The sequence below is a fragment of the Rutilus rutilus genome, assembly GCF_951802725.1.
Source record: "Rutilus rutilus genome assembly, chromosome: 12".
NCBI classification, from domain to species: domain Eukaryota; kingdom Metazoa; phylum Chordata; class Actinopteri; order Cypriniformes; family Leuciscidae; genus Rutilus; species Rutilus rutilus.
The window spans coordinates 33,944,644-33,968,322 of NC_140217.1; the positions used below are offsets into that span (position 1 = coordinate 33,944,644).

The following is a 23,679-nucleotide window of genomic DNA, read 5'->3' on the forward strand; positions in this document are numbered from 1 at the left end:
AATAAATGTTTCCAAAATCGTTTCAGTGGTTCATCAAGTTGTAACAGGGTGAAAGGCACTTCTACAGGCTTTGCGGCCCTATATCTGCTATAACCGCACTATGCAAGTTTGCCAGATCGGGTAGCGTTTCTGCAGTTCGAATGACCTAAGAAACTACAAATTTGACTTGCTTTACGGCAAGCGTTACAATAGTCATTATTTAGTTTTTCTTCGTTTCTGATGTCGCAATACATCATACTTTCATAAAATCATGCAACATACTCTACCTTGTCTCTGTGGACGTCGTTCATTCCAAAGCCGGACAGTAGGCTGCGGTAGGCTAAATTATTTACGACAGCGGTAATGGACAATTCCGCTTCCAACCTGTAGGGCGACAGAAGAGGAAAAGTTCTTCAGTGTTGCTTTAAGGATAATGACTATTTTAATATTGTTTATATTCACTATCATATTGCATTTTCCTTCATTTTATGAATTAAGTGGTAGCTTGCAATCGGTATACATTATATTCTCTACCATGGTATATCTCAAAGTACAATCCAGTGTTATTTTAGTATCATTGAGATACTATTATAGTTTTGAATTAGTTTTTATTTTTATGATTTCCGTTTTCATATAAATTATACATTATCGTTTATCGATTTTTGTTAATGATTTCTTTTAAATCATTTTTAAAATTGTAGATTTTAAAGACTACAGTTTTTATAAAAAAAATTATTTCAGTTTTAGTTATTATAGTAGTACATCAAGTTAAACTAAATAAATTAGATAATATTGCCTTGGAAAATAGCTGATATAAAATGTCATTTAAATGTAAAAAAAATTATTTAAAATTTAAATAAAAGTTTAGGGCTGCATGATTAATGATTTCTGCTTCCCTCGATTAATTAAAAATAACCGTCTTGATATTGGCACCCTTAATCTTAATCTTCTTAATCTTCCCAATATGGCAACCAGACGCAATCCCTGGGCTGCAAAAAAACGCTGATGATCTGACAACACTGACAAACATATGTTGGAGTTTAGTGATGTCCATTTTGAAATTCTGCTTGAATTAAAGTATCATTCAGCTAGTATGTGTTCCTTCATGAGGCCGTGTGATTTGGCTGCTTCTAAATCTGCGAGAAAACCTTCTCTGTGACGAACAGTAATAAATCCAAACTTTATTCTCCGACCATATTGTTTGCAATTGTGGTTGCTGAATAAATGCACCTACTATGTGCTACAATATAATACTATGGTATTGCCATATTATATGTCCAAAAATGTGGTATGACCATGGTAGGATGTCCACATAAGCATATTTTGGTATGGTTCTGATATAGTGATTTGTAGCTTGTTGCTTGATTTTACATAGATTTGATATTGAAAAATAAATGAATTGTACTTGGTCCTGAGACTGGTTCTCGGGCCTTCTTGCTCTAATACATCTCTTGTCATTAATAACAGCAGCTTTAGTTGAGACTTAGAAACCTTTAATCTGATCATTACAAAGAGTAGCGCAGTGTTAAGATCAATTAATACCTCATTAATCAAACACAAACTAGTCTTAGCAGCTGCCGCAACTGATTTTGCTCATTATCATGCATAGTTTGTTATATATTTTGGCTGTCAGAAGCACTTGAGAAGTGAATTATTTGAGCTGAATTATTGACAGCCCATGATTTAGCCACCCAGCGGAACTAATACACTCAGGAGCAGATTTATGAAAGCCTTCAATACATGTTGGAATTTTCGCTCATGAATTTTCAGGGGCTTGATCAATGATTGGAGTGTGGCAAGAGCCCCAACCAATCGCAGGTCCTCCTGCTCTGCATTGCTCCAGCAATGCAGTCTGCACTCTGACAATGTCCTAGTAAATCATAGTCTTATGTGTGAACCACAGAACAGGGTAGAAATGACAACGAAATATTCCTATGAAACTTTGCCAAGTTATTACTCTCATTATTGCAATATGTATTTTTTTTATATTACAAGCTGCCCTCAAAACACATGATAGTATACCAATTAGACACCAATTAATTAAATATGTGCTGAAACGCACAAAAGAAATTATATTTGGTAATAATTTAAAATGTCTCCAATATCATTTGAGTTTGCACATTGTCAGTTTATTTGGTGTATTATTGTGCATTTAAACGCACACAAATCACTTAACATACGGGGCCCTATTTTAACGGTCTGAAACGCAAGTATCAAGCGCGAAACGCAAGTAACTTTATGGGGGGGTCTTGGGCGCTGTTGCTATTATACCGGCGGGATAAATGACTCTTGCGCCCGACGCAAATCTAAAAGGGGTTGGTCTGAAGTAGCTTCATTATTCATAGGTGTGGTTTGGGCGTAACGTGAAATAAACCAATCAGAGCGACATCTCACATTCCCTTTAAGAGCAGGCGCGCTTGTTCTATAGCGGATTCCTATTATAACGGCGGATTTGCCAGGCGCACGACAGGAACGGTTCACAGCCGAGGAGACTGACAGGGACGTTGGGGATGGAGAAACACACCCAAATTAACTTCGGTTAAACAGGCGTATGATAATTTGGGTGAATGTGTAAGCTAGATGTATGCTTTTATAATAAACTATCTATCTATCTATCTATCGTAATAATGTATGATTTGCAAAAATGAAAACTGCTGCTTCTGTGTAGATGAGAGAATCAAAGTATATGCGCGTTGTGCACACGCTACATTGATTAAGGCCAAGCATGCGCCCTTAAAATAGCATATGAATAACATGCGCAACGCGCCACTGACTTTAAACTAGGTTTTTTCGGTCAGTGGCGGAATTGTTTTCTAAACCTGTAAAATAGCATGAGGGAACGTTTGCGGCGGAACACGCCTCCTCTTTGCGCTGAACCGCCCCCCGGGAGCGCAAGTGTATTTCTTATTTAACCGACGTGCGTCTGTGGAGGGAAAAGTCCGCTGTGCGCGGGTGCAAAATAGGAATGATACATGCGTTCGGTGTACAAAGTCAATTGCGCTGGGTGCAAGATAGGGCCCACAGACTCCCATTCAAATTATGTAGCTAATAAGTTTAAACTTAATGGTGCAGTAATCGATTTCTGAGAAATGCTATTGAAAACGAATCAGGCCGAGCACCACAACACATTTGTAGCCAATCAGCAGTAGGGGGCGTGTCCACTCATGATGGGGGAGGAGAGAGAGTGAGCAAGAGAGAGATTTAAAGAAAGACTGTAGAAAGAGAGATGGCTGAGAGACATTACAAAAGAGAAAAGGTCAGAGGAATATCTCTGGAAAAAAAGGGTTATAATCAGGCAAGAGCTTTAGGACCCGCGTTAATATTAGACAAGCTTTCCAGCGCTAGAGAGACATAAGCAGGAAGGCCTGAAAACAGATGCCGAGGTTGTGTTGTTTCTGCTCCATAGTATATGTGAGTAACACTGGTTTTGCGGTTTCACAGAACCAAGATATGCTGTTGTTATAATGTTGTTTATAGTAACAGGACAGTTTTGAGTGTCATTGTTTGTCTGGAGCTGCTGTGCTACTAGGGACTATCAACAAACTCTTGCTTGTATATACTCTTGTGTCCTGTATGTTCATTATTTATTCTTCCTTGTCGTTCATTCATCATCTTTGCTTTATTTTTCGCAAAGCATTATTGCTTTGCTTTGGCCTATGATTAAAAAAGAAATCCACTCTAGCATTGCGTAAATGATTAAATAAAGTTTTAAACCCAACAGTTGGGTTTGTCCATATTTGTCCCAAACATGGGTTGAAACAACCCAGCATTTTTTTGAGTGTTACTGCCCCTTTAAGTGTAATATATTTTTGTTAAGTTATTTTTTGTGAACTTTTTTGGTATGAAATTTTGGAAATTAAATTAAAGTATGAAAATGTCCCATTGTCTTCATAGAGATAGAATATTCTCAGAATCTCATTATTCAAAACATAACGCGAATTGTGATTGGTCGCATTTTTGACCACAATTTGCATACTGAATTGTGATTGACTTTTTTTCCCCTTTGCATTTAACTATTTATCACCTTTACGTTGCACATTGACTTTGTTAATTGTTATATGGAGCCTAAAAATTAGATGCATGTTGAAGGGTCATGACTAGACAGTAAAAAGTGACAATCCTGCAACAGTGCAACTGATGCCACGACGCATTTTTTGTTGATGTACTGTATTTAGCTTATTAGGCAATTCAGCGATGTTAGACAGACAGCGAAGTTGTTGACTTGAATGAAATCAATTGATTTAAATGCTACCTCATACAGTAAAGTATATTTTTGGTGCCTGTTCTGTTCTATCTGTGTCTTTTGATATTTTTCTGTTGTAGCTTGATCTTAAATCACTGTGAACCACCGAACGGGATGAGAGAGAACAAGATAAGAGAAACTTGCAACCTTTTGTCATGTTATTGCTCTTTTTTTTTTTTCTCCAACTGCTATTCGCACCCTCGGTTGTCCGTTGTTCTGTGGACCACGGCATCTGGTCTACGCCACCCTGTGTCCCGTTGCCAGGCCAACAGCGGCAGTGTCCTATTAGCACAGCCCTGCGGACTCCTCAAAAAGACTATCGAGCAGAGTACAGCTGTGGCTGTGATACAGCACTGTCCTGATCCTCGTCCACGTCTGCATTTCTGCAGCCTCAGCCTCAGTCTCTCCATCTGGTCTTTGAAGGAGACCAGAAACCCCCAAGTAATCAATTTTTAGTGAGACACTCCAGCGCCTGTGATATTTCAAGTACCTCCTGACTTTGTGAAAAATAATCTTGCGCAGGATGACGTCTTAATACCAGGCCGCTCGGTTCCTGCGATTGACTACATTAAAGCTTTCATTACCTTTCATTTGATTTCATTGCAGTTCATTGATGACAGTATTAGCGGGAGCTGACTTCTTGTTGATGAAAGCCAAGACCGTCTCTGAGTAACAGAAGCCCTTGTTCCGCTCCAGGTGGACTCACCTGCTCCATCTCGGGGGACGCAATTATTCTTCTCGTGGCTGCATGAAGGCACACGCATCCCTAGATGGCTGCGCAGGCAAGCCCTTGTTAATTGGTGATGTCAGCGATTCACCGCTGGCCCTGTTTTCTTTCCTACCGTTCTCGTTTTTTTATGTTTCTCTTTTTGGCACCTGCTTCGTTTGGTTGTTGTTTGCGCTTGCTCGACATTTTCTTCTGCATATGTATGTATCGATAAATGTTTTATTCATGGGAATTGCAAACCGATCCCGTTCCTACCTCCTCCCCCTCTTTCTCTCTGATTTCCTCCTAATGCTTGTTTGAGGTATCATAACATGTTTGGCTGAGCAAGCCGAGATGTTTTTGATGAGGAAAAATGTGACAGACTTAAGTTGAAGTTTTTCTTCACACTGCAGGGATCTTTTAATGAGAATGCGTCGTTAATTGACTGACTGGGAGATGCGGTTGATCACAAAACATGCAATCTCACAACACATGCAAATCTTTACACATGCAAACCGAAGGATAAACTCACCTGTTCTTGAATAATAGTGCTATTGACACCATTTAATGTGATTTTAAAGATCTTATTTTGAATTAAAACGTTAATTTTGTTCACTCTTTCCTGTGTTCAAAGTTTTGTCAGGCCTTGTGGTGTTTTTGTTCATTGCTGTATGTTGTCATGGAGCAGGACATGATGCAAGGCTTGTGAAACGTGTCTCATGCCTTGTGTCATATGTCCTCTGGATATATTCCGTTTGTGTTTGTACAGGTGATTGGCCCCTCTGCATCCAACATCAACAGTAACATATGACAAGATAACACTATGTCAAACATACAGAGTATTTTTAGTGCTCTCCCTCTGGAATTGTGCACATATCGGTTGAATAAATGTCTTATGAAGTGAAATGTATAGGTTTTTTCTGATAGATTCTGATAATCTATCTATCTATCTATCTATCTATCTATCTATCTATCTATCTATCTATCTATCTATCTATCTATCTATCTATCTATCTATCTATCTATCTATCTATCGTCTGTCTGTCTATCTGTCTATCTATCTGTCTATCTGTCTGTCTCCTGCAAGCAATACAAGCTCTGAAAGCTGAAAGCATTTTGCAGTAAATGGAATTACATGGATTTCTCAGAAAAGAACCCTTGAAAATTTGTAATGATGTCTGCTGCTTTCCCCCCCCCCCCCCATCTTATCGCTTGGTTAAATTGTTTAGAAAATTGTCTAAGCTGCTTATTTATTTAGCACAACCAATGATGTGCTGACACCCCTTGTCGCTAAAAAGCATTTTTGTGTAATTTTGAAGCTGTAATATGTGTGGATGTTCTCTGGTTTGTGGAGAAAATGCTCACTCCTGCTGCTCTTTAGAAGCCTGATGACCTTTAGAGCTTTTTATGGCTGCTGCAGACTAAGTTAGTTAGTCTCAGTTCTACTTCCTCTGTTTTTACTTTTGCAAAATTTGCTTCATCAGTTGTGCAGAGATCCAACGAGGTGATGTGCAATACTTAATACGTTTTCTTTGCACAGAGCCAACAAACATGCACAAACCAGCAACACCTTAAAAGTGTAATTAGCTGAGGCCGTAGGTGTAAAATTATGGAGAATGTACATACTTAAAACTACTAATACTTAATACTTTATACTTTAGTGTCAGATACTTTATAGGCTACTTAATTGTCAGACAAGTCTGACATCTTTCTTGCATAACAGTGTCTATGTTTAAAACAACCAACATACATTAAACATCGACATACACTTAAACCTCCCACATTATACATTCAATACTACACTTATATAACTACAACACCTTCACAATACTCTTGATTTCTGATTAACTGTTTTGTTCAACGCTAAGATAGCCTGATGCACAAAAGAGTGTTTCAGCCTCACTTTGTTGAATCTTGGAACTTTGTACTTCTGATTATACAATTTTGTTTTTAGCATAACAGACAAACTCTTATACCAAATAGAGTTGTAATATTGCAGTATACTCATTATTACAGACCTAAAGAACAACAGAAGAATCTGTTTTCTTACTCCAAATGACCTAAGCCGACGAAGAAAGTAAATTCTCTGCTTTGTTCTTTTACGGAGAGTATCAATATATCATCTATCATCACTCCTAAATATTTGTATGTTTTAACCAGTCTGATTTTTTCATTATGAATAAAAACAGGCATTATATGAGTATCAGATGTAGACCCAAATATAATATCCTCGGTTTTACTCGTATTATTGACGAGCATTATTCACACACCACTCTATCAATTTAGTTACACCCTGTTGATGAAGCCCAGGGGCCTCATTTATAAACGTTGCGTACGCACAAAAGAGGGCGTACGCCGCTCTCTATGCAATAATTGGTATTTATAAGAAGCAAACTTGACAGGAAAAAGTGCGGTCCTTCACACAAACTCTGACCCAGACGTACGCACAAAAACGGGTGAAATGAGAAATGGCGACACCGTCGGCAGATGGAAGAAACACGTGAAAGTGTGTGAAAGTGTGTGAAACTGTAGAACGTTGTGTAAAAGAAATGGCAGTACTGCCTCTCATAAATAACATGAAGACTTCACAAAGCAAGTCTTACAATTAACAGCCTACACGAACACCCGTTTGATCGATCTGCAGTGTAAAACAAACTAAATCAAACGAAGATTACAACAGAAATGCAAATGAAATATGTTCTGCAATAATATTGCATGTTATGCTATTCATCCTCATAACACATCTTTAGCTTTTTGCATCAACTTTGATGTCCGACCATTTCTTTTTATTTCGGCCACGGTCCGAGGTTGTGAGGCTGCAGCATTAACGCCGTCTGCAACCTTTTGCCACTCAAGTGCCTCTTTGGCATTAGTAATGCCCACAGTGTGCCCTCCAAACTAGGGTTGGGCAACGATTAATCGTGATTAATCGCATCCATAATAAAAGTTTGTGTTTACATAATATATGTGTGTGTACTGTGTATAATTATTTAGTCTATATAAATACACACATACTGTATGTATGTGTATATTTAAGAAAAATTTGGTATTTATATATAAAATATTCATATATAATATAAATGATGTATAAATATATCTACAGTATATACATGCAAATTTTTCTTAAATATACACATACATATGTGTGTATTTATATATACAAAATAATTATACGCAGTACACACACATATATTATGTAAACACAAACTTTTATTTCGGATGCGATTAATCGCGAATAATCGTTGCCCAACCCTACTCCAAACAACAGTTTACTGCTCTTTTCCACCTCGCCAACGATCATTTCTACTTCACATTGAGTGAAGTTACGTTTCTTGGTTTTCCTCTCTGTGTTTGCCATGATTTCGCAATCGATGAATATTAACTTGTGGGCGTTTCACGGACTATTTATGGGCAACTATGGGCGTGACATGAAGCCGCAAAAGCTGCGCTACATTTAGAATTGACTGTGATTTATTAAGGGAAAACTGCGTAGTATGTGCGTGCGCACGGTTTTATAAATCCGAATATTTCTGTGCGTACGCACGTCCTATGTTTCATCTGTACGCCACTTCTGACGCAAATCCTACGCAAAGTTTTATAAATTAGGCCCCAGGACCGTCATTCAACACAGACAATAAAACAGTGTCGTCAGAATACTTTAAAATATACTGATTTAACATGTCAGTTCGACAGTCGTCTGTATGTAAGGTGAAAAGTATGGCAGAACTGACGCAACCTTGTGGTACTCTGACATTTGTTGTGATTGCAGATGACATAGTTTTATTCACTTTGACTCTCTGAACTCTATCAGTGAGAAATGAGATATACCAATGGATCAGATGGGGATTTACATCCAACTGTACAAGTTTCGACACCAATCTGTCAACCTGAATTGTATTGAATGCAGAAGAGAAATCCAGAAACAAGGTTCTTACAGTTGTTTTGGATTTATCCAAATGTTTAGAGATGATATGCACTAAAGCAGCAACTGCATCTTCAGTACTACAACCTTTCTTATAGGCGAACTGCCTGGGATCTAGTTTATCTTTAACTATCTGAGCGAAATGCTGAAGTAACAATCTCTCTAGACATTTCCCAATCACAGAGGTAAGGGCTATTGGTCTAAAATCTTTATATTCTCTTGGACATGAAATTTTAGGTGATGGTTTTATGTATGCGGTCTTCCATATCACAGGAACAGTATGTGTGTCAACTGAAGCTTGAAATACTGGTTGCCACACCGGCGCCAATTCATATGCCAAATTCTTTAAAAGACCTGCACTACATCCATCTGGACATCTTTTTTTGTATTAATAGACTGAAACGTTTTCCTAACTTCCTCAACCTCAATAACAATTCTGCCCAATAATGATGGAACCATATCTATTGTTTCATTGCAATTGTTATGTTATGTACCTATTAATTCAACTCTGGTAAAAAAGGTGTTCAATTCATTTCCAAAACAAAGTTCATCATCAATTATAATAGATTTGTTTGAAGACGACAATCCAGTCATTGTTTTCATGATGTCCCAAACCTTTTTAGTATTATTAGTTTTAAAGGCTTTCTCCAAACGCCTCTTATGAACTTCTTTTGTTTCCTTTAATTAAAATTTTAACTCTCTTTCTGTTTAAGTGCCCTAATATCCTTATTCGTAAATGCTACTTTCCTCAAATTTACAATTTCTTTAATACCTTTAGTCACATATGGTTTGCTATTTGGATAAATTTTAATCTCTTTTGTAGGTATGACCAGCTCCACACAAAAGTAAATATAATAATTTAACACTGTAGTTCTTTTATCAAGTGAGCCTTCCTCAAAGATTTCCCAGTTTGTCCATTCAAAATAGGCTTTTTTGTTGTTGTACAATCTAATCATTTACTTGTCTGGTTTGCTTTTTTTAAGTTTGGTCCTGTACACAGGAGTCAAATACACTACATTATGGTCAGAGTTTAGAATTGGTGGCATACTCTTCGACACACAAGCATCCTTGACATTCACAAAGCACTTATCAAGAATATTATTGTTTCTTGTTTGAGTCTTTACATACTGTTCAAATCTCGGCAACAATGTCTCCAATTTGCACTGGTTTAAATCGCCCAGCACGATCACGGGTGCATCTGAGTAGCTGAGCTGTAGTTCCATCCGTCCATCCATCCATCCATCCATCCATTTTAAGTTGTGGTCAACTTAAAAAAAAAAAACTTTTATTCAGCGGGAATGCAATAAATTGATCAAAAGTGACAGTAAAGACATTCCAGGTTGAATTTTATATCCAAAAAAGCTACTCATATTTGCATTTTTACCAACCAAATCCAAACAATGTGTTGTGGAGCAGTGTTTATCACTAGGTACAGAGAGAATGTACCGTGGTGCCTCTGACACTGAAATAAGGGGCTGTCATTGTCATGTCACAGGAGGAATTAGTAGAGATAGTTAGAGTTGTGATGAAGTATCTGTCTCTGCGATGGGAAGCAAAACAAGCCCAATTAAAGCACCTGGGACCTAGAGAGCAGCCATACAGGTGGCAGTGATTCACACACACTTATGCACTGTGGAACAAATTCTACTGTGTTATTGTGTAGACAACTGTTTTTACTTGTTTACACATATACACCCAATCCAGTAAAATGAAAATAAAGGTTGCAGATAGAGCTGGGTATCTTTTGGATATTTGAACACATTACAAAGCCTTTCAATTGAAAAACATCATTCCTGAGATTTACTTATATTCTCAAATTATTCTAAATTAACACACACACACACCTACACACTCGTATTGTGTTTTCATGTTTTATGGGGACTTTCCATAGACATACTGATTCTTATACTGTACAAACTGTATATTCTACCCCCTTACACTAATCCTACCCCTGAACCTGAAAACTTCATCACAGAAAACTTTCTGCATTTTTACATTTTCAAAAAACATCACTTAGTATGATTTATAAGCTGTTTTCCTCATGGGGACCAAAAAAAAAAAAATCCCCTCAAGGTAAAAAAATTACTGGTATAACTATCTTTGTCCTCACAACGCAGGGTTTACCTTGACCATACACACACAAATTAACATATTTTTGTTTGTAAAATAAATGTTGATATACATTTATTTTCATAATTTTATTGAAATCATGATTTACATTTAAGTCAATTTGTTATAGTTTGTAAATATAATATTATAATTTAAGAGTGTTTATATGAAATTAAGTGAAATTAATCAATATTCGGTGATAATGCATTATAGAAATTGGAATCAATTAGGTTTAGAAAGGTATTGGATAGAAATGTTGAAACTTACAGCCTGCTGTATGTATTTTAAGCTCTTATATTTTAGCTTTTTGCCCTTTCATTTTTGTATATCCAAAATAAATGTAGAAATATATTTTTAATATATTAACTATTTGAATATTGTCTTTGGTACAAAACACATTTACATGGCTTATGGCAAAACATTATGCAACCAGGCTGCCTGAAAAGAAGTACTTTTTTTTTTTTTTTTTTTAAAGAAGCTTAAAATGTATCTCTCACTTTGTCTCCTGCAAGCAATACAAGCTCTCAAAGCTGAAAGCATTTTTCAGTAAATGGAATTAAATGGATTTCACAGAAATGAACCCTAAGAAAATGGCAATGATTTCTGCTGCTTTTCCCCCGTTTTATTGCTTGTTTAAATAATGTTTAGAATTTTTTTTAAGCTGCTTATTTATTTAGCACAACCAATGATGTGCTGACACCCCTTGTCCCCTTGTTTGAAAATGATCAGAGATGATCACTGGAATGTTTTCAAATAATGCATTGTTTTTTCACTATGAGAATTATGATTTTACATCATTCAGTAATCTTATTTAATATACCTCATATAGTGACAGATTTTTAAAAAATCTTACAAAACTTTGAAGCTATTTATAACCATTTTTGTCATTATGACAATAATTAATTCTACATTTACAATAAACTGCCAGGTGTCAGCTTTCAAATGAGATCATACTTGTGCTTTTAATGCAAAGGGTTCATGAACTGTATCTGTTTCAGTTTGGGTGTGTCATTTCTGGGGATTTTTCAAAAGTGGGGTTGCAGCTTAACAGGTTAAATGTTGAAGAAACATTACAATTTTAATGAATGCCTATATGTTTAACAGATTGATCCAAAATAAGTTATTGCTCGGTACATAAAGGCCGTTTCATAGACAAGGTTTAGATTAAGCCAGGATTAGGCCTTTGTTCAATTAGAAAATTTAAGTAGCTTTTATAAACGTGCCTTAAAAAAACACATTACTGGTGTGCATCTTGAGACAAAACAATGGCACTGACATATTTTAAGATATGACAGTGCAAGTTGTTTTCAGTTAAAACAGCTCAATAATGCATTTTAGTCCAGGACTACGCTTAAGCCTTGTCTGTGAAACCAGGGGCAAGATTTATTTTTTGGTCCCATGTCTCAAAACCTAGAAAATTGTGCGGTTATCCGAGCAGGTTGCGTGAGGCATCTCAGTGTGTCACCTCACATGAGGAGCCTCAAATCTCAACTGAGAGGCGCTTACCACACGTCTAATTGCCTGAGCGTTTTCCGTTACAACTGCGCTGCCATAGCGAAGGTTAAAAACAGACCACAGAGGTGATGGAAAGCGATGAACGCGTGTCTTCAAACCATTGTTCTATATCAATCAACGGCGATTCCATTACAGTTGCCGTGGTGTTAGTTGAATTAATTGATATGTTTTGTCTGCTTGTGGTTTGACTCTCTAATGGCTTACCAGTGCTGGCCTGCTCAGTGCCACCAGCTAATAGCTTGTTTTGCAAGCAGGTTGGGTGTCTGTAAGTGGAGCGTGCTGATCGCTCTCTTTCTCTCTCTCTCTCTCTCTCTCTCTATCTGTCTGTAGGCAACACGCTGCAGACTCCCGTGTTCTCCAAGCAGCCAGGCAGCATTGTGTTTCCAGTAGACTCCATGGAGAAGAACAGAGAGGTGGTTTTCAGCTGTGAGGCACAAGGTGACCCTCCTCCTTTTTACAGGTGAGCTCACTGCCAACTTTATACCGCAAAAACATTGTTTGGTCATCTGCATCACTGCTTCGGTAAATTGAACCTCAATCCCTTTTTTTACGATTTCAGAAATGCACAGGCTCTTTTGTGCAAATGCACATTGGCATCACTAGCACCATGTGCGACATGACATAAGCACTAAAAATCTTTCTTGAGAGTTTTTGTCTTAATCTGTGGGTTTCTATTTCTGCAGCATTGCACTGGGTAGCCCCCACCCAAAGTGAAATCTCTTTGGTCCAACATTTTTCCCATCATAGCTGTAGATTAAACATCAAACAGTTGATGTACTGTTTTTTTTTTTTTGTTTTTTTTTTAATAGTGACCGTTTTCTGACAGGTTTCCACAGCTGCCATTGGTCAGCCAAACAGATAGTCCCACCCCAAACTCACTCCATTGGTTTGGCCAATGTTCCTGTGTAGGAGTTTTCATAGATTACAACATTTCAGTAAAAAGTATGTAGGTAAATAAAGGAAAAGATATAAAATGAAAATAAAAAAAAGATATAAATGAAGATTCATGTAGTGAAAAGTGTGGACAATTTGTTATTTGTAATTAAATTCTTAGTTTTACTTATAGTTCTTACATTCAACATGTTGAATCTACTTGACATTTTTGAACTAACAGACACATAATTATTGTGATATACTACTGTTCAAAAGTTTGTGGTGGGTAATGTTTTTTCATTTTTTTAAATAAAGTTTCTTATGCTCACCAAGGCTGCATTTATGTGATAAAAAAAAAAAAAAAAAAAAAATTCTTTTGAAAATATTTTAAAATGTAATTTATTCCTGTGAAGGCAAAGCTAAATTTTCTATATTATTACTATATATTATATATTCTATATATATTACTATATTCTTCAATGGCATATGATCACAAACTTTTGAGTGGTAGTGTATTTTTGAGCCGTTTTCAAGCAAATGCATAATTATTGAGATATGTATTTAGAAATATTGTCAAAAGACAAAAAAAAAATTTTGGCTACATATTGGCCTGACTCTGTTTTCATTCTCCTTTACATTTTATGATTTATTTATTTATGGTAAAGTATGTTCTTAAGAATGCTAATGTAGCGTCTGGCCTCTAATGAACATGTTCCCCTGACACTGTTCAGATGTGCTGTAGAAAGTTGTATCCTTGTGCAGTTCCAGAATTGATCAAGCTTAATGGAAAAGCTAATCAGTAGCTTCCTCTTTCCTGTCAGGAAGGTTGAATCATGGAGCCTTTTGATGAATGTCCTTCTCTCGGCAGCTCGAGTGTCCATCACTTTCAAAGTGCATTAAGTTCAACCTCCTGAACTACTCCCATCCTTCCCTAGTGCCTGTGCACTATATTCCAAGTTAGGGTTGTTAAACGTACAGGCACTACCTTGATTGTACCAGCATTTCTGCAGTACCGGTAGTGCTGAGTACCAGGTATATTCGGTAGCCGCTAATAGACGCTGCTTTCGAATGCACTCGTTCGTGTTTGTTTAAGTGCTATCTGTGCGTCAAAGGTTTCTATTCAAAGCGTGTTTTTACAAGCGTTGAGCATTGTAGCCAATCACAATTATATCTGTTGAGCGCAGGATCAAAATGGCCGATCAGAGGTGTCAGGTAGTAGTGCTAATTTTGTTTAGGGATGTCCCGATCCGATCCACGGCATCGGTATCGTGCCTTTACTGGCCCAGAACGCTAGATCGGATATCGGAGGGGAGAAAAAAAAATATCCGATACCTATGATCCGATACCTATTAGGGGTGGAACGGTACGTTCGGTACGTGCGTCACGGTTCGGTGCATGGATTTACACGGAGAATACACGGTATAAAAATAAATAAAACTCACATGCACATTAATTAATGTAATGCGGAACTACTGTTAGATACGCGCATAGACATATGCGGGTTCTTTAGGGACACCTAATCTGTAGCTCCGCTTTAGCTCTGAACGCGCGTCTATTTCGCTTCAAACGCTCGCTTTATCATTGTACGCGCGAATGGATTCAAACTGTTCAAGCATCGAACTAGACGCGATAGATGCGAATTTGACACTCTATTCGCGTTTGGTGTGAACGCAGCAAAATGAACAGGCTGCGATGTCAAGATTGCAATGCTGGAATGTGTGTGTGTGTGTCAGAGAGAAAGAGAGAGAGAGAGAGAGGCACGGGCGCGATCGAACAGTGGAAACATAAAAACATACTCCGTCATTTTGTTCATACAGGACATCATTAAAACTGCAAAAAGTGTTTAGCCTACTTATATTTGTGTAAAACACAACATTGTGCTTTTGTCAAACTGTAAACTCTTGTCAAACTGTAACCTACAACTGTCACCCAACCAAAATCACACACACACACACACACGCTGTTTAAAAGCAAAAATGATCTAATCTTTTGGACATTCATCATATTACATTGGTTTTCATTTCTTGTCCTAAAACAGAGCACTAATCTGTTTATTTTGAAGTTACACATTCTACATTGATTAAAAAAGAAAATCAAATGTGTTTTTAATGGTAGTATTATTTTATACAGAAATAAATTATTTATAATTCAGATGAGAATAACGTTAAAGTTAATTAAAATTTTAAGGAAACAAATATATTGATTTGAAATATAGCTAATTAATTTTAAATTCATTCAGGTACAATTACCAAACATATCTCAAGGTCTTTTGAATAAAGGGTAGCAGTCTTTCATTATCAACTGTTGTTGTGGACTATATACTGGAGAAGTATTTGTTCTCCATTTGAGTGAGATGTTTTTATGTGGCTAATTGAGCAAAGTGCTTCCATATATTTTATTATTAGTAGTATTAGTAGTATTATTTCAAGAATAAAATAAAAATATCGGATTGATATCAGTATCGGCAAATAGCCAAAGCTGCGGCATCGGTATCGTATCGGACGTGAAAAAGTGGTATCGGGACATCCCTAATTTTGTTAACGAAATCTATGATGAAAAATGTTCGTTGATGTCCTTTTTTTCCATGACAATGATGAGATAATGACGAGACGACACCAATATCATTAAACAGTAACTCCGACTATATGCTATATCGTTGACGAAAAAATACTAAATGTTGTAAAAAAAAAAAAAAAACTTGACCAAAATCACTGTTTTTGTCCAAAAAAAGAGGACACAATATTACAGACTGCAGCTGTACAAGCCTTTACTACAAGCTTTTAGTACAAAGTCTTTTATGCTGTTGTTTTAATAGAAAAACATGTAATTTCTCAATTATTGGAATTTCTAATTAGGAATTTCACTGTTTTATTTTTTGAGAAGTTTCTTGTTTTACCAGTTTTCATAATGTAGAGATGTTAATTTATATGATAAATAGCCTATAATAAATCAAGAAACTAGATGAGGTAAAATAAACCATGCGTATGAGCTGACAATCTCTTGATTTATGCCTATAGGTGAAAGTGCAATAATTCTGATTAAATGAAAATAAATATCTCAAATGACAACAATTGTTGTGATTTTATAATTTTGTGCACAATTATCTTGATTATTAATTCAACCATTATGCAGCATTGAAATGTGACAAAGTTTTCATTGACTCAAACTAGACTAAAATGCTCAGACATTTAGGCCTGGTTTCACAGACATGATGTCACTGTAAGTTGATTTCAGTTAAAAGAGCTCAGACATTCATTTTATTCTTCAACTAGGCTTAAGCCTTGTCTGTGATAAAGATCTAAAACTTGACTAAACAAAAACAGGACAAGGTTGACTAAGTATGATAAAAACTAAAAAGTACATTTAGCACAGGTCTAAGACTAAGAGGCCATTTACACAACACCGCTTTCAACTAAAAATAGGAATGGGCGGCCTGAAAACAAGCTTTTAAAATCTGGTTTCAAAGTGCAAGTTTTTGAAAACAATCTCGTTATCGTTTCCATGTAAACAACAAAAGCACGAATTTTTGAAAACGGTGACGTCATGCACATGCGTAATGTTTCTTTACAAAGTGACATCGCCAACTACTGGCCTGGCATGCATAACAGCGTTTTTAGTCGTTTTGACAACATTTGGACAAGCAAAGAAAAAACGTTTCCGTTCTTAGCACATCGTTGTCGTGTAAATGTACCCCAAGACTAAATTTAAAAAAGAGCTGACAGATTTAACACTAAGTTTCACACAATGCACGAGGTTATGTTTTTTTCAGCGCGAGCTGAACGCTCATGAATCCTTTCATTATAACCAACAAAGTGTAAACACAATGTAAATGAGATTCATTGTACAATTAAGACAGCTTTTTAAAATTATAATTAGAGTTATCGCAAGAGTGCAGAATTCAGTGAGCCTAAGTCATTATAAAAGGAGGGCTCTTCTCTCGTTTTCTGTTTATTACCCATTCACAATCTGAATACAAGTTTAGTTTTTCATGCTGCTAAGTACACTGCAAAGTTTCTGGATTGACAACCGTATTTAAATGCGCAATTGAATTGGAAACTGCAGTGATTGACAGGGATAACCAACGGACTACCATTTTTTAAAGTGCTTAATTCATCAGTTTTTGTCTGGTACTGAAATTGGTATTGAGAATCGTGACATTTTACTGGTATTGGTACTGACTACTGAAATGTTGGTATTCTTCTGAATCTTGTCAGTGAATTAGTGGCTCACAAAATGATTTGTTCATGAATTGGACTGATTCAGTTCCCAGGTTCAACTCACTGACTCTAGGTAATTGCTCACAGGAGGTGAACATTTTCATGAATAATGGCTTAAATTTCACTCTGTTCCATATAGCTATTGTATTACTTGAGATGATTTTAAATATAGTGCCAAATATAGTCATATGGACCCCATTTTATTCTTTATGGTGTTTTGCGTCCCTTTTGAAGCTTGAAAGCTCTTGCAATCATGTAAATCATCAATGTAAATGCAAATGTTTGGTCAGAATTTTTTTTAAATGATTATTTGGAACGACACCAGGTTATGATGGCAGAATTGCGTGTTTTTATTTAAACTATCCCTTTAAGCCCATGCACAAGCCCGGAGGATAATCAAAGTTGTGAGTGTAGCTTTTGAGCTAAGGCAGTGTGTGACTACGTTCTTGAAGAAAGGTTTTAGTAAAGAATGTGTTACGCTGAAAGACTTAAAGTGTGCAACAGATCCTCAAACAGCCTCCTGTCTCCTGAGCCAGGTGGTGTTGTATAGCACTACGTAATGTCTGTTTGAGCATGAGCGCGTAAAGCATGTGCTCAGCAAATGGAGCGTCTGGTTAAAGCTGTCATTGCCGTGAGTTTGATGTTGTGATCCTATGTAATCATACTTCAGTACTATTATTTTTATGTCAAACTACACTTTAAAGTGAAAAAGTGCATTTCTACCTGATCTGACCTATAAAACGTACCTTTGTTTGTGTAACTTAGTGCAGTCATGTTTATTTGGCCATATAGAATAGAATTTTTGGGACTTGAATAAGTAAGGTTTATTATCACAAAATAAACCCTAACAGGCTGATCGCTGTACATTCGTTTTTGTTTATTATATGGATACTTATAAATAAATGGACATGACATATTTATCTGAGTTGCAATTAGTTTATTATGTGAGAAGAAAAAAGTTGAAATTATCTCTCTTATGTATGAGTCACTTGCCCAAATAGTCAATCATACAGTTTACTGCTTCAAGAATAGGCAAGGCAAGTTTATTTATATAGCACATTTCATACACTATGGCAATTCAAAGTGCTTTACATAGAGAGGAATAAAAATAATCAGAAAATCAAAGCAAGGAAAATTCAAACAGTTATTCAAAAGCTTCACATAGAAAGGAATTATAATAATCACACTATAGCAATTCACAAAGCGTTGCATAGAAAATAGACACAACATAAAAGCAGGGGAAATTAAAACAGTTATAAAAGGAATTAAAAGATGTAAATGACACAGTTATAAAATTAATTAATTAATTAGAATTAATTAATTAATTAATTAAAATGAATTAAAATAGTAAAAAGATGATACATAGAATAAACTTCTCATCTGGCAAAACACCGGTGTGTCTTATTTTGACTCTGAGATTTCCCCATGAGGTCTCTAGAGAGATAAATGTTCACCTCAATTGAAAAAGGTGAGCACTTGCATATACATAAAAATTTGACTGCATGATTTTTTTGATTGACCAATCAGAATCAAGTACTGCTGGGAGCCGTGCACAGTAAGATGTTCACAAGTGAAGGACACTTGATACACACATAAGGTTTTTCTCTATTCTATGTGATTTTTTGGGGGATTAGTTAGTCTCAAGTTAGATATTAGCACTGTCACATAACCATTGGAATCGCATATTTTCCATTTTGGAATCACATATTTTCCATGTGGTATATATAAAAGTTGGGTTAATATATTAATGCTTGTTTAATTTCAGCAATTTAGTGAACATCTTATGAGCTTATATTGTATCACTCTACCACACCTAATTATTTTTTAACAGTATTATTTTCTACATATTAATTTCATAATATTAATAGAATATTTGAAGTTTCATTTTGTAAATAAGTTAATAAATTACATTTTTAAAGAAATTAATCATTTTATTCAGCAAGGGCGCATTAAATTGATCATTGTATAAAAATGTACAATGTTACAGAAGTTTTCTTTTTCGAATAAATGCTGTTCTTTTGAACTTTCTTTTCATTTATTCATTAAATAATCCTTAATTATCCTTTAAAAAATATGTATCTTGGTTTCCACAAAAAATATTAAGCAGAACAACATTTTCTTAATGATACAAACATTTTCTTGTGCACCAAATGAGGGATTTGATCTGAAGGATCATGTGATACTGAAGGCAGCCTTGGTAGGCATAAGAAACATCGGTAGCTCTTTATTTTACAGTCCTGTTCCCCATGCACATATGTACTTATTATAGTTATACATCAACTGGGTAATAACTAGGTACTAACTCTGAACCTACCCTTAAACCTAACCTTAACCATGTAGTTACCTCAAATTAACCAGCACTTTCTTAGGTAAGTACACTGTAAGTAGTACACAGAAGTCCATGTACTGCAAAATAAATGTTACTGACTTTTGAACTGTAGACTATGGAGGAAGGCTGCATGGTATATCGAAATATCGCAAAAGTACATACCGAGATATGCATGTCGCAATGGCTTACAATACCTGAATGATTTTAATACTTCAAAAGATTATGAAAAGTTTTATCTTGACGCAGACAGCAGAGAATAGACTGGATACATGACTGTTACATACATGTGATATACTTAATGTTATTAGGTGAAATAAGCGTAGTAGGGCCTGCTCACATGCACAGGAAGCCGCCTCTTTTAGTTCTCTTCTTGGTGAGTTTTCACGTAAACACAGTCAGTTATGTCTTAAAGGGATAGTTCACTTTGAAATAAAATTTTGGTATGTTTTAGCTTACCTCAAGGGCATCCAAGATGTAGGTGTCTTTTTTTCCGCAGTAGTTTCAATTTTGATATTTTTAGGTCAAACCGTTCTTGTCTGTCAGTCATATAATGCAGGTCGATGGTCACTGTCTCAAAACACAAGCACAGAGTCCAAATTAAAACAATTCCCCATCGTCCAAATTAAACAATTCCCCATCATAAGTACACATTGATGGCCTAAGACACGAAACGAGCGTTTTGTGTGAGAAAACGAACAGTATTTATATCGTTGTTATCTCTTGAACACAGCACACGTCCAAATGATCTGACGGTGCGGGCGGGTATAGATATGAAGAGTTCAGATGCAAAAGCCTCTAAGTGCCATCTGAAATTTTCTTTTAGAATGATCATTTTTATCAATCTCGTATATTTAAGTTCAGTAATTTCACTTAAATGACAATTAATAGGTAATTTGCATTGCCATTTAAGTTAAATTATTGACCTTAAATATACGAGCTTGATAAAAATGATCATTCTAGAAGAAAATTTCAGATGGCACTTAGAGGCTTTTGCATCTGAACTCTTCATATATAAATAGATGTCGCCTTGGCTACTGCAGTTCATTGGAACGAAACCGTAGCCAAGCGACATCTAGTGTATACATCTATACCCGCCCGCGGGCGGGTATAGATGTATACACTAGATGTCGCCTTCGCTACTGCAGTTCATTGGAACGAAACCGTAGCCAAGGCGACATCTATGTATATATCTATACCCGCCCGCGCCGTCAGATCATTTGGACGTGTGCTGTGTTCAAGAGATAACAACGATATAAATACTGTTCGTTTTCTCACACAAACCGCTCGTTTCGTGTCTTAGGCCATCAATGTGTACTTATGATGGGGAATTGTTTCATTTGGACGATGGGGAATTGTTTTAATTTGGACTCTGTGCTTGTGTTTTGAGACAGTGACCATCGACCTGCATTATATGACTGACAGACAAGAACGGTTTGACCTAAAAATATCAAAATTGAAACTACTGCGGAAACAAAGACACCTACATCTTGGATGCCCTTGAGGTAAGCTAAAACATATCAAAAATTAATTTCAAAGTGAACTATCCCTTTAAGTGGAGTGAACAGTTGAAAAAGAAAGCTTGTGTAACAATATATTGGATCCGTGCAGCTTTTAAAGTGACATCAGCCTAATAAACCTGCTTCCGTCTGTGTGCTTAATGTTAATCAAACAACAATAAACAGAGATAATTACTCTTTGTAGCTTTAATAAGATGTTTTATTTTTACATTTGAATATTCAATTTCTGTTGTTGAAACACTGTTGGTTATATCATTTTCAGTCTTTGAAATATATTAATAAATTTTCACACCTAAAGCATTATTGTGTCGCATATCGAATATTGCATTATTTAACGAGTTATCTCCTTGTACCATCTTCTCCCAATACTTTAAGTTCCTCTCTGCTCTTTCACTATCTTTTAACTATCATCAAAATACCAAGAATAAAACAGAAAAAAGGCAAGTTATATCATTGCTTATTGAAAAGCCCTGTTAACCTTCCATGGTCTGCTGCTTTGTAACACCTATTCCTTGTAGAGAAGGTTGGAGCGGCGGTGTAATTGAAGTTTAACAACTTATTGTAAATTATACTGCTAGCCTCTCTTCATCTGAGGCGACAGCTGCTCCTTATACTTCAGATGTCCCACCTTCTCTCTCTGCAGCTTCTCATTCTAATTCACTTCTCCTCTTTACCTCACTTCAAGAAGCTCATCTTAAGACATGAAGGAGACTAGAGAATGCTATAGAGTATCCTTGCATCACCTCGTCGTGAAGTTGAGGGAGAATTGTCAATCAAAGGATAGCCTGTAGCCATAGTTACAGCAGCAGATGGGAAGTGGCCGTTTTTTTAACGGTTACACAAAGTTTCTTGACATGCTGTCACATAGCAGCATTCTCATTTCTATGCTGATAATTGATCTTTTGAAATAAAGTTGTTACATTTTTCGGGAGAATGCGGCAGTATTTCAGGCCCCCATGATGAAACATGAACGAAGCATTGGCATAGTGTGAAAATGCAAATGTGTCACAAAAACTTGGAGATAAAGAGAAATAACACAGGCTGTCTGTGACACGAACTGGATGTTTTGTCACCCAAGATGGGAACTGTAGGTGGTGAAATCTCAATTTCTTCCAAGGACAGGGGGTTATTAATAACTGATGACATCCATTCGTACCCTTTTCTTGTTTCGATGCAATGTTACGTTATATAATTAGGTGTCTTAGAAGCGATATATCATTTGGGACTTTTCAACCAACATTTCTTTTATGAGTTTGATTTCACATGATGTTGTCATTATTCTTAATTGCAAGTGTGCTTTTATCCTTCACAAATCGCCAAATCAAGACTCTCAAACAAACAAGAAATAACTGCTCGTCCCTTTTTCTTTTCATCAGCCTCACTAAGATCAAACGGAGCAGAGAAGGGCACTTGGAAACTAACAGGAAGGAGAAATCATCTTATTATTGAGCCTGAGATTTGGAAACTCACCACTCCTATCAATTACTGGCATCTCTAAAGACGCTCACTGTGGCCTACAAATATGAAATATTTATTGCGTTTTTGTATTTGAAAACACTTGCAAGAAGCGGTGGGAATGTGCGGGTGTCTTTGATTTAGAGGTACTGGATTCAAATAGACTCGAGAGCAGAAGTCCTGAAAGAAATGATGTAGGGCTACACCCATATTATTTCTGCTATGCTTTGCATAGACGCGCAGTCGCTTCCTGGTGTGAAGAGTTTGCAAATGACCCTCCTCTCAGGGGGCATTAGGGAGATTCTGTTTTTGTTTAGGAAAATAAGATGCATCTGTATACAAATTGGAAACAGACAAAGAAAACAAGATGTGCTACAAACACCATTTAGGAAAGCACAGTGTGAATGTACCACATGCTGAAAGGGGCGATTTAACATTAGATTTCTCGCTAGTTAAAGGGAAAGTCCACCCAAAAAATGTAAATTCTGTCATCATTTACCCACCCTTATGTCGTTCCAAACTTTATGCATTTCTTTTTCCTGCTGCACACAGAAGAAGATGAAGAATGTATTCTGAAACTGTTTTTTTTGTCAATGGGACCTAAACTGTTTAGTTACCAATATTCTTCAAAATATCTTCTTTTGTGTTCCATACAAGAAAGAAACTCATACAGGTTTAGAACAGCATTAGCGATGAGTTTTTTGGGTGGACTATCCATTTAAAGGCCCCCTGAAAAAAAAAAAAAAAAACTTGTTAAGCTTTTAGTATGAATATGTTAGCCTTAAGGTTATGAATAAGCTGGTGTGTTCCAAAC

General features: G+C 36.3%; 1 protein-coding gene across 4 annotated transcripts in view; it reads left to right on the forward strand.

Annotated features, from left to right (window-relative positions):
- cntn4 (contactin 4) overlaps positions 1–23,679 on the forward strand; it is a 158,689-nt gene that overhangs the window by 32,877 nt on the left and 102,133 nt on the right. For all 4 annotated transcript variants that reach the window (XM_084424928.1, XM_084424927.1, XM_084424926.1 and 1 more), the window contains exon 3: positions 12,805–12,934. In XM_084424928.1, the coding sequence (XP_084281054.1) occupies positions 12,805–12,934 (130 nt within the window). The remainder of the gene's footprint in view (positions 1–12,804; positions 12,935–23,679) is intronic.